This window comes from Bombina bombina, chromosome 8, assembly GCF_027579735.1.
Source record: "Bombina bombina isolate aBomBom1 chromosome 8, aBomBom1.pri, whole genome shotgun sequence".
Classification (NCBI taxonomy): domain Eukaryota; kingdom Metazoa; phylum Chordata; class Amphibia; order Anura; family Bombinatoridae; genus Bombina; species Bombina bombina.
The window spans coordinates 340,142,317-340,155,487 of NC_069506.1; the positions used below are offsets into that span (position 1 = coordinate 340,142,317).

Here is a 13,171-nt window from a genome sequence, read left to right on the forward strand (position 1 = left end):
CGCAACAAGTAACACATCATGATTCTCATGATATTATTATTCTTCTTCAGCATGCTAATAATTTTATCTGTGATGCCATCTTTGATATTATCAGAGTTGATGTCAGGTTTATGTCTCTAGCTATTTTAGCTAGAAGAGCTTTATGGCTTAAGACTTGGAATGCTGATATGGCTTCTAAATCAACTCTACTTTCCATTTCTTTCCAGGGTAACAAATTATTTGGTTCTCAGTTGGATTCTATTATTTCAACTGTTACTGGTGGGAAAGGAACCTTTTTACCACAGGATAAAAAATCTAAGGGTAAAAACAGAGCTAATAATCGTTTTCGTTCCTTTCGTTTCAACAAAGAACAAAAACCTGATCCTTCATCCTCAGGAGCAGTTTCAGTTTGGAAACCATCTCCAATCTGGAATAAATCCAAGCCAGCCAGAAAGGCAAAGCCTGCTTCTAAGTCCACATGAAGGTGCGGCCCTCATTCCAGCTCAGCTGGTAGGGGACAGGTTACGTTTTTTCAAAGAAATTTGGATCAATTCTGTTCACAATCTTTGGATTCAGAACATTGTTTCAGAAGGGTACATAATTGGTTTCAAGATGAGACCTCCTGCAAAGAGATTTTTTCTTTCCCGTGTCCCAGTAAATCCAGTAAAAGCTCAAGCATTTCTGAATTGTGTTTCGGATCTAGAGTTGACTGGAGTAATTATGCCAGTTCCAGTTCAGGAACAGGGGATGGGGTTTTATTCAAATCTCTTCATTGTACCAAAGAAGGAGAATTCCTTCAGACCAGTTCTGGATCTAAAAATATTGAATCGTTATGTAAGGATACCAACGTTCAAGATGGTAACTGTAAGGACTATCTTGCCTTTTGTTCAGCAAGGGAATTATATGTCCACAATAGATTTACAGGATGCATATCTGCATATTCCGATTCATCCGGATCATTATCGGTTCCTGAGATTCTCTTTTCTGGACAAGCATTACCAGTTTGTGGCTCTGCCGTTTGGCCTTGCTACAGCTCCAAGAATTTTTACAAAGGTTCTCGGTGCCCTTCTGTCTGTAATCAGAGAACAGGGTATTGTGGTATTTCCTTATTTGGACGATATCTTGGTACTTGCTCAGTCTTTACATTTAGCAGAATTTCATACGAATCGACTTGTGTTGTTTCTTCAAGATCATGGTTGGAGGATCAATTTACCAAAAAGTTCATTGATTCCTCAGACAAGGGTAACCTTTCTGGGTTTCCAAATAGATTCAGTGTCCATGACTCTGTCTTTAACAGACAAGAGGCGTCTAAAACTGATGGCAGCTTGTCGAAACCTTCAGTCACAATCATTCCCTTCGGTAGCCTTATGCATGGAAATTCTAGGTCTTATGACTGCTGCATCGGACGCGATCCCCTTTGCTCATTTTCACATGCGACCTCTTCAGCTTTGTATGCTGAATCAATGGTGCAAGGATTACACAAAGATATCTCAATTAATATCTTTAAAACCGATTGTTCGACACTCTCTAACGTGGTGGAAAGATCACCATCGTTTAATTCAGGGGGCTTCTTTTGTGCTTCCGACCTGGACTGTAATTTCAACAGATGCAAGTCTCACAGGTTGGGGAGCTGTGTGGGGATCTCTGACGGCACAAGGAGTTTGGGAATCTCAGGAGGTGAGATTACCGATCAATATTTTGGAACTCCGTGCAATTTTCAGAGCTCTTCAGTTTTGGCCTCTTCTGAAGAGAGAATCGTTCATTTGTTTTCAGACAGACAATGTCACAACTGTGGCATACATCAATCATCAAGGAGGAACTCACAGTCCTCTGGCTATGAAAGAAGTATCTCGAATTTTGGTTTGGGCGGAATCCAGCTCCTGTCTAATCTCTGCGGTTCATATCCCAGGTGTAGACAATTGGGAAGCGGATTATCTCAGTCGCCAAACGTTGCATCCGGGCGAATGGTCTCTTCACCCAGAGGTATTTCTTCAGATCGTTCAAATGTGGGAACTTCCAGAAATAGATTTGATGGCGTCCCATCTAAACAAGAAACTTCCCAGGTATCTGTCCAGATCCCGGGATCCTCAGGCGGAGGCAGTGGATGCATTATCACTTCCTTGGAAGTATCATCCTGCCTATATCTTTCCGCCTCTAGTTCTTCTTCCAAGAGTAATCTCCAAGATTCTGAAGGAATGCTCGTTTGTTCTGCTGGTAGCTCCGGCATGGCCTCACAGGTTTTGGTATGCGGATCTTGTCCGGATGGCCTCTTGCCAACCGTGGACTCTTCCGTTAAGACCAGACCTTCTGTCACAAGGTCCTTTTTTCCATCAGGATCTGAAATCCTTAAATTTAAATGTATGGAGATTGAACGCTTGATTCTTCGTCAAAGAGGTTTCTCTGACGCTGTGATTAATACTATGTTACAGGCTCGTAAATCTGTATCTAGAGAGATATATTATAGAGTCTGGAAGACTTATATTTCTTGGTGTATTTCTCATCATTTTTCTTGGCATTCTTTTAGAATTCCGAGAATTTTACAGTTTCTTCAGGATGGTTTAGATAAAGGTTTGTCCGCAAGTTCCTTGAAAGGACAAATCTCTGCTCTTTCTGTTCTTTTTCACAGAAAGATTGCTATTCTTCCTGATATTCATTGTTTTGTACAAGCTTTGGTTCGTATAAAACCTGTCATTAATTCAATTTCTCCTCCTTGGAGTTTGAATTTGGTTCTGGGGGCTCTTCAAGCTCCTCCATTTGAACCTATGCATTCATTGGACATTAAATTACTTTCTTGGAAAGTTTTGTTCCTTTTGGCCATCTCTTCTGCCAGAAGAGTTTCTGAATTATCTGCTCTTTCTTGTGAGTCTCCTTTTCTGATTTTTCATCAGGATAAGGCGGTGTTGCGAACTTCTTTTGAATTTTTACCTAAAGTTGTGAATTCCAACAACATTAGTAGAGAAATTGTGGTTCCTTCATTATGTCCTAATCCTAAGAATTCTAAGGAGAAATCGTTGCATTCTTTGGATGTTGTTAGAGCTTTGAAATATTATGTTGAAGCTACTAAATCTTTCAGAAAGACTTCTAGTCTATTTGTTATCTTTTCCGGTTCTAGAAAAGGCCAGAAAGCTTCTGCCATTTCTTTGGCATCTTGGTTGAAATCTTTAATTCATCTTGCCTATGTTGAGTCGGGTAAAACTCCGCCTCAGAGAATTACAGCTCATTCTACTAGGTCAGTTTCTACTTCCTGGGCGTTTAGGAATGAAGCTTCGGTTGATCAGATTTGCAAAGCAGCAACTTAGTCCTCTTTGCATACTTTTACTAAATTCTACCATTTTGATGTATTTTCTTCTTCTGAAGCAGTTTTTGGTAGAAAAGTACTTCAGGCAGCGGTTTCAGTTTGAATCTTCTGCTTATGTTTTTCGTTAAACTTTATTTTGGGTGTGGATTATTTTCAGCAGGAATTGGCTGTCTTTATTTTATCCCTCCCTCTCTAGTGACTCTTGTGTGGAAAGATCCACATCTTGGGTAATCATTATCCCATACGTCACTAGCTCATGGACTCTTGCTAATTACATGAAAGAAAACATAATTTATGTAAGAACTTACCTGATAAATTCATTTCTTTCATATTAGCAAGAGTCCATGAGGCCCGCCCTTTTTTTGTGGTGGTTATGATTTTGTATAAAGCACAATTATTCCAATTCCTTATTTTTTTTTATGCTTTCGCACTTTTTTATCACCCCACTTCTTGGCTATTCATTAAACTGAATTGTGGGTGTGGTGAGGGGTGTATTTATAGGCATTTTGAGGTTTGGGAAACTTTGCCCCTCCTGGTAGGAATGTATATCCCATACGTCACTAGCTCATGGACTCTTGCTAATATGAAAGAAATGAATTTATCAGGTAAGTTCTTACATAAATTATGTTTTTTCACAATTTTAGGTTTCTCACTGAAATCATTTACAAACAGCTTGTGCAATTATGGCACAAATGGTTGTAAATGCTTCTCTGGGATCCCCTTTGTTCAGAAATAGCAGACATATATGGCTTTGGGGTTGATTTTTGGTAATAAGAAGGCCGCCAAATGCCGCTGCATTTCACACGTGTATTATGGCTAGCAGTGAAGGGGTTAATTATGTAGCTTGCAGGGTTAATTTTAGCTTTAGTGTAGAGCTCAGCCTCCCACCTGAAACATGAGACCCCCTGATCCCTCCCAAACAGCTCTCTTCCCTCCCCCACCCCACAATTGTCCCCGCCATCTTAAGTACTGGGAGAAACTGGGTCTGCCAGTACCCAGTTTAGCAACAAATGTGCCTTTTTTTTAAAAAAAAAATGCCCTTTTCTGTAGTGTAGCTTCCCCCCCCCCCCCAAGACCAACCCCCCACCCCGTCTTGATCCCTTAGATGTTTATTTCTATATTTGAAAACATTTTATTTTTAACTTTTACCACTTTTATTTTTCTGTAGTGTAGCGGTTCCCTCCCACTCCCGCCCCGTGCGCGCGCCCGCCCGCCACCCCCCGTGCACGTGCGCGCTCCCGTCCCCCCCGCCCCCGATCCCGCCCCCCTTCCCTCCGCTCGGCACATCGATGGCCGCCCACCCGCCTCCCAGACTTGCTCCCACCCACCAACGATACCGGCCACCGATGTCCGGTGCAGAGAGGGCCACAGAGTGGCTCTCTCTGCATCGGATGGCCAAGGGGGGTTATTGCAGGATGCCTCCATATCGAGGCATCACTGCAATAACCGGAAAGCAGCTGGAAGCGAGCAGGATCGCTTCCAGCTGCTTTCCAGACCAAGGACGTACGCCACACGTCCTCGGTCATTAACTGTCTTTTTTTTGAGGACGTGTGGCGTACGTCCTTGGTCATTAAGGGGTTAAGATTCTCATTTGCTCATATTTGTATTTTTGAACTCAGTACCAAATCAAGATGGAACATATTGTGCTGAATTAATCCATCTGTTTCACATGATACCAAATATACAAATATTATTTGAATCTTAATCCAGCAAAGTACTAATCTCTTCAGAGTGTAAATACTCAGGTTCTATAATTGGAGAGGCAAAGATTTGCCACACACATTAGGTGTCTAATATCCATTTAGAACGTGGAGTATTGAATACTCAGGTATTCAAGAGTCACAATAAGTATATCTACGTATATTACAATTTATTTCCACATTTGTGGTACATTTAGTGTAACGCATTGCCCTACTAAGAGTTTTCTGTTTTTAATTTGCACATCCCTTTATTTTAAGCTCCAATTTTATGTGTATATAATAAAAGTTATGTTTTATTTTACCTTAGTGAGATCTCTCTAATCGTTTGTTGGTCACTCTCAACTAAATTACTAGATGCCATATATGCCTACCCAGAGTGCTATTAGTGTATTCTTGAATGGGTCCTTAACTATTAGACTTTGTTTCTGAAATTTAGTAATACACAGCACCACCCACCCCAATACATAGCAAAGAAGCTGACTAATACATTGAGGGTGTAGGCATCCAATTACTTTAGGTAGTGCCATTGAACCTTTTCCTTGCTCCTTATCTCAGTTATATTAATACACTTTTTACCTCTGGGATTACCTTGTATCTAAGCCTCTGCAGACTGCTCCTTATCTCAGATAAATTAATATACTTTTTACTTCTGTGATTACCTTGTATCTAAGCCAGCTGCAGACTGCCCCTTATCTCAGTTATATTAATATACTTTTTACCTCTGTGATTACCTTGTATCTTAGCCTCTGCAGACTGCCCCTTATCTCCGTTATATTAATATACTTTTTGACTTTGTGATTACCTTGTATCTAAGCCTCTGCAGACTGCTCCTTATATCAGTTATAATAATATTCTTTTAACCTTTGTGATTACCCTGTATCTAAGCCTCTGCAGATTGCTCCTTATCTCAGTTATATTAATATACTTGTTTACCTCTGTAATTACCCTGTATCTAAGCTTCTGCAGACTGCTCCTTATCTCAGTTATATTAATATACATCGTACCCCTGTGATTACCTTTTATCTAAGCCTCTGCAGACTCCTCCTTATCTAAGTTATATCAACATACTTTTTATCTCTGTGATAACCTTGTATCAAGCCTCTGCAGACTGCTCCTTATCTCAGTTATATTAATACACTTTTTACTTCTGTGATTACCTTGTATCTAAGCCTCTGCAGACTGCCCCTTATCTCAGTTATATTAATATACTTTTTACCTCTGTGATTACCTTGTATCTAAGCCTCTTCAGATTGTTCTTCATATCAGTTATATTAATATACTTTTTACCTCTGTGATTACCTTGTATCTTAGCCTCTGCAGACTGCCCCTTATCTCAGTTATATTAATACACTTTTTACTTATGTGACTACCTTGTATCTAAGCCTCTGCAGACTGCCCCTTATCTCAGCTATATTAATATACTTTTTACCTCTGTGACTACCCTGTATGTAAGCCTCTGCAGACTGCCCCTTATCTCAGTTATATTAATATACTTTTTATCTCTGTGATTACCTTGTATCTTAGCCTCTGCAGACTGCCCCTTATCTCAGTTATATTAATGCACTTTTTACTTCTGTGATTACCTTGTATCTAAGCCTCTGCAGACTGTCCCTTATCTCAGTTATATTAATATACTATTTACCTCTGTGATTACCCTTTATCTAAGCCTCTGCAGACTGCCCCTTATCTCAGATATATTAATATACTTTTTACTTCTGTGATTATCTTGTATCTAAGCCTCTGCAGACTGCCCCTTATCTCAGTTATATTAATATACTTTTTACCTCTGTGATTACCTTGTATCTTAGCCTCTGCAGACTACCCCTTATCTCAGTTATATTAATACAATTTTTACTTCTGTGATTACCTTGTGTCTAAGCCTCTACAGAATGCTCCCTTATCTCAGTTATATTAATATACTTTTACCTCTGTGATTACCCTGTATCTAACCCTCTGCAGACTGCCCCTTATCTCAGTTATATTAATATACTTTTTAGCTTTGTGATTACCCTGTATCTAAGCCTCTGCAGACAGCTCCCTTATCTCAGTTATATTAATATACTTTTTACCTCTGTGATTACCTTGTATCTAAGCCTCTGCAGACTGCTCCTTATCTCAGTTATATTAATATACTTTTTACCTCTGTGATTACCTTGTATCTAAGCCTCTGCAGACTGCTCCTTATCTCAGTTATATTAATATACTCTTTACCTCTGTGATTACCCGGTATCTAAGCTTCTGCAGACTGCTCCCTCAGTTATATTAATATACTTTTTACCTCTGTGATTACCCTGTATCTAAGTCTCTGCAGACTGCTCCTTATCTCAGTTATATTAATATACTTTTTCTGTGATTACCTCTGTATCTAAGCCTCGGCAGACTGCTCCTTATCTCAGTTATATTAATATACTTTTTACTTCTGTGATTATCTTGTATCTTAGCTTCTGCAGACTGCTCCTTATCTCAGTTATAGTAATATACTTTTTACCTCTGTGATTACCTTGTATCTAAGCCTCTGCAGACTGCTCCTTATCTCAGTTATATTAATACACTTTTTACTTATGTGACTACCTTGTATCTAAGCCTCTGCAGACTGCCCCTTATCTCAGCTATATTAATATACTTTTTACCTCTGTGACTACCCTGTATGTAAGCCTCTGCAGACTGCCCCTTATCTCAGTTATATTAATATACTTTTTATCTCTGTGATTACCTTGTATCTTAGCCTCTGCAGACTGCCCCTTATCTCAGTTATATTAATGCACTTTTTACTTCTGTGATTACCTTGTATCTAAGCCTCTGCAGACTGTCCCTTATCTCAGTTATATTAATATACTATTTACCTCTGTGATTACCCTTTATCTAAGCCTCTGCAGACTGCCCCTTATCTCAGATATATTAATATACTTTTTACTTCTGTGATTATCTTGTATCTAAGCCTCTGCAGACTGCCCCTTATCTCAGTTATATTAATATACTTTTTACCTCTGTGATTACCTTGTATCTTAGCCTCTGCAGACTACCCCTTATCTCAGTTATATTAATACAATTTTTACTTCTGTGATTACCTTGTGTCTAAGCCTCTACAGAATGCTCCCTTATCTCAGTTATATTAATATACTTTTACCTCTGTGATTACCCTGTATCTAACCCTCTGCAGACTGCCCCTTATCTCAGTTATATTAATATACTTTTTAGCTTTGTGATTACCCTGTATCTAAGCCTCTGCAGACAGCTCCCTTATCTCAGTTATATTAATATACTTTTTACCTCTGTGATTACCTTGTATCTAAGCCTCTGCAGACTGCTCCTTATCTCAGTTATATTAATATACTTTTTACCTCTGTGATTACCTTGTATCTAAGCCTCTGCAGACTGCTCCTTATCTCAGTTATATTAATATACTCTTTACCTCTGTGATTACCCGGTATCTAAGCTTCTGCAGACTGCTCCCTCAGTTATATTAATATACTTTTTACCTCTGTGATTACCCTGTATCTAAGCCTCTGCAGACTGCTCCTTATCTCAGTTATATTAATATACTTTTTCTGTGATTACCTCTGTATCTAAGCCTCGGCAGACTGCTCCTTATCTCAGTTATATTAATATACTTTTTACTTCTGTGATTATCTTGTATCTTAGCTTCTGCAGACTGCTCCTTATCTCAGTTATAGTAATATACTTTTTACCTCTGTGATTACCTTGTATCTAAGCCTCTGCAGACTGTCCCTTACCTCGGTTCTTTTGATAGACTTGTTTTTTATGCAATCAATGCATAAATAACTCCACTGGAGTGAGCATAGTTACCTATATAGCACACATGAACTAGCTCTGTCTAACTGTTAAAATTGTCAAAATGCACTGAGATAAGAGGTGGCCTTCAACTGTTTAGAAATCAGTTTGAGCCTACCTAGGTTTAGCTTTAAAAAATGAACACCAAGAGAACAAAGCAAATTTGATGATTAAAGTAAATTGGAAAGCTGTTTAAAACTGCCCTATCTGAATCATAAAAGTTTAATTTTGACTTCATTGTCCCTTTAAGTATTCTAGTGACAGAAGCAGTGCACATTCACAGATCAGTGATATAAGGGATAAACCTCCTATTACGTCTTACCTGTACCCAACTTAATTAAACTTAAATACCATATATAACGATAGATTAGAAGAAATAAGACACTTGACACATGTTAAATGGGCAAAAGACCGGTCACGGTCACATTTATTATCACATAAGCCTTTAAAACTAGGCCTATGTAAATATGCCAACTAGGCAACAAAATCCTTCAATAGGAGAACTGTAACAGTTCTTCGCTGGTGGCGGCAATAAACTAGCTAAATCAACCCCTACTAACAGACGGCCAGGGCCCTACACGGTGTGTGCAGCGTGGCACGATTGCCACACCCAATTGGCAGAGAGAAAGAGCTGTAAGCTGAAAGAGGTATTTGCCTAAGATTCGTAGGGGGGAGTAGCGCAGTAGCCCCTAGTTCGGCACCTAGTGAGTGTCACCTCCCCCATCCCATGACATCACTCATCTCTCTCCCTGCCCGCTCTCTGGGCCCTGACCGACCGCCAGCTAGGGCACATACAACCAGCCCAGTAAGGCGACCCCCTCGGTACGAGTCGTAAAAACACGCTCCAAGCGGGTGGAAGACTAAATTACCCCCTGGGTTTAATGGGCTAGTTCAATTAAACCTACCCAAGCCAGGGTGAGCCCTAGCCATTACCCTAAGCCGCCACATCTTCATCCAGGGTCGGGTGGGCGGGAAAAGTTCTTCCTTGAAGTCTGGAACCAGGAACAAGAGAGGGCTGGATTCCCTGCAGTCAGGACCTATAAAGGTAAGCAGAAACACCCGCCCCTCCACTTGCAACAATGTAACATCTAGTACCTTCCAGACTTCAACTCAGTTATCCCTTAATTTTGTTACAGGCCCAGTAGAGGGCCCTCCACTTCCATAACAGTCTTCTTGACAAGCCGTGCACTTCAGTTTAACAAACAGAATTTAAAGTGCTGTACATTTTTTACTGCTGCATTTCTCTATAATATTCCTGAGGGCTTTTTTATACTTGTAATGGAACTTTTAAACTGTGTAAAAATAAAACAACACCACAAAAATACTCAAATGTAACTCTTCAAATTTCAGTTATGTGAACTAATCCAAAGTGCAAGGTACAGACGTCAAAAAGCAGCAACATCACTGATCTGTGCAAGCGCACTGCTTGTGTCACAGGATGCAACAATACACATATACACACGTGACGTTTCCCGGGATAAAGGTACAGAGCTTTACCAGCTGGCTTCTGTAATGGGGGAAAACAGAGAATGTCTGTAAAGAGAGTTGTAGGTACAGGAGGACAAACACTAGCACGGGGAGTAACTTAAAGGGACACTGAACCCAATTTTTTTCTTTTGTAATTCAGATAGAGCATGCAATTTTAAGCAACTTTCTAATTTACTACTATTTTCAATTTTTCTTCGTTCTCTTGCTATCATTATTTGAAAAAGAAGGCATCTAAGCTTTTTTTTGGTTTCAGTACTCTGGACAGCACTTTTTTATTGGTGGATTAATTTATCCACCAATCAGCAAGGACAACCCAGGTTGTCCACCAAAAATGGGCCAGCATCTAAACTTACATTCTTGCATTTCAAATAAAGATACCAAGAGAATGAAGAAAAATTGATAATAGGAGTAAATTAGAAAGTTGCTTAAAATGTCATGCTCAATCTGAATCACAAAAGAAAAATTTTGGTTACAGTGTCCCTTTAAAGGGACATGAAGTTCAACATTTTTCTTCCATGATTCAGAAAGAGCTTAAACATTTAAACAACTTTCCAATTTAATTATATTTTCAAATGAGCTTTATTATCTTGGTATATATAGGTTAAAAGAGCAGCAATGCACTGGGAGCTAGCTTAACACATTGGGTGAGCCAATGACAAGTGGCAAACTTGTGCAGCCACCAATCACAAAATACTTTCCAGGAGTGCATAGCTGCTTCTGAGTGCACCTAGGTAGCCTTTTCAACAAAGGTTATCAATAGATAATACACTTTTAAACAACTTACCAATTTACTTCTATTTCCTAATTTGCTTCCTTTTATCTGAAATATAACAGAAAAGTTTTGGGTTTTTTGTCCCTTTAATTTTCATGTCAATTTAGATGAGAATTTGTTATCTTAATTTCCATGTTACAGTTTTTAGCAAACAAAGAACAACAAAACTACAGCATATAATTTTCTTATGAAACTGATAATATTTTATAATGCTATAGGTTTGAACATTTGTTCATTTGTAAACCTTCCAATACTTTTTCTAGATTCTCTTTATTATATTTACATATTGCAGAAGCTTGGCGGTAGTGAGAAGAAAACACGAATCACATCTGCCACCATTTTACGTTTCTATAAAATGTATTAAAGTTTGAATTATCTAAGCTCTGTGTTACATGCGCTAATATCCTTAACATTCATGGGACTTTCAATTCATGTTTGTCTTGCTCATAATTGTAGGATCATTTAAAGAATATTTTCAGCAACTGTCCTGGGGAAATTGAGGGAGAAAAGAACATTGCAAATTTTTCAACTCCAATCAGTGACCTTCAAAAAAAGATAAATGAAGTCTTCGACAAAATTCAACTAATTGTTCCCAATGCAACATTTACCTACTTAAATAGAACTACAAATGGGCAAAAGAGCAAGATTTTTATTGCAAGCCCGAGACAAAAATATTGCATAGGAGAAGAGTTTGTGGTTCAAATTGACATGTATGATCACCTAGGAAGAAGGAAAGAATATGGAGGGGACTTCATTAGGGCACGTATTTTTTCTGATGAACGCAAAGCCAGTGTATGTGGAAGAGTGGAAGACTTTAATAATGGGAGCTACCATGTGTCTTTCCCTTTGTACTGGGAGGGCCAGGTCAAGGTGTCTGCCAAGTTGTTTCATCCCAGTGAAGGTATTTCAGCTCTCTGGAGAGCTAGACATGCCAGTCTTGGAGTTCTTGGCTTTGAAGGCAAATTTGTTAGTCGTAACCAAGAAGCCACCACTAAATGTGGTTTTAAACTCAACACAGACAAGGAGGTTTGTGAATATGTAGATCCAGATGATGAGAATGCATTCTACTGTATCAAGCCTGAGAAGTTACCATGTGGCTCTCTACATGACATGAAATCATTTGACATTCATCTCTCATACTTGAGCAAGGAGGAACAACAGATGTTTAAGAGGTACTTTATAAGCCAAATTAATTATATTATAGATTTTGGCAGCCTTTTAAGAGTTTTGGTTTAGAGGTTTATAAAGAATAGTTTGTATATATATATATATATAGTCCATGCAGAAAACAAGGTAACAGCACCACAGTACAAAATTCCTCTTTATAGGTGAAAAATGTTCTTTATTAAGGTATAGCAACCATAAAAGCGACGTTTCGGACCTACATGATCCTTAATCATGCATAGGTTAAAAACAAATGAACATACATTAAAAAGGGTATTTGGACCAATCAGGCTTTGATTCTCAATGTTAATTGATTTAACCCATACCTGTCCAGGTTTCCAAATTTCATTAACATAGTGACCTCTAGTGGTACCAGAATATATTCCATCCTTAAAGACATTATAAAAACAAATACAAATCATAATCTCTATTCAGACCATAGGGATGTAGTGTATTTAAACGTTTAATCCACCATACTTCTTTTTGTTTCAATTTTAGCTCCCTATTGCCCCCTCTTCTGTGGTGAGGGATATGATCAATTACTTGGAAGTGAAGTTGGCTAACTGTGTGGCCCATATTGAAACAAAAAGAAGTATGGTGGATTAAACGTTTTTTTGCATTTTTTATTGTACTAACTATACATTTATAAGTGGACAAGCTTTCGAAAGAATGTCCTCCTTTTTCAAGTATTACTTTATTATTTTATTTTAATATCTAAATCTCTGGACTAACACGGCTACTCCAAACAACATATATATATATATATATATACTGTGTGTATGTGTGTATATATATATATATATATATATATATATATATATATATATATATATATATATATATATATATTTAAATCTATCTATCATCTATTTATCTATCTATATTAAAAATCATAACCATAGTTTATTAAACTTGACAATGTAGACCCTACTTTGTCAAAAGTAAAAATTGTCATAATTCAGATAATGAATGCAATTA

The 13,171-nt window shown here is 38.2% G+C and overlaps 1 protein-coding gene across 1 annotated transcript in view; it reads left to right on the top strand.

Moving 5' to 3' along the window:
* The window catches only part of LOC128639044 (NXPE family member 4-like), a 112,676-nt gene that overhangs the window by 41,738 nt on the left and 57,767 nt on the right, over positions 1-13,171 (top strand). The window contains 1 exon segment of the mRNA XM_053691185.1: positions 11,486-12,201. Within this exon segment, the coding sequence (XP_053547160.1) occupies positions 11,486-12,201 (716 nt within the window).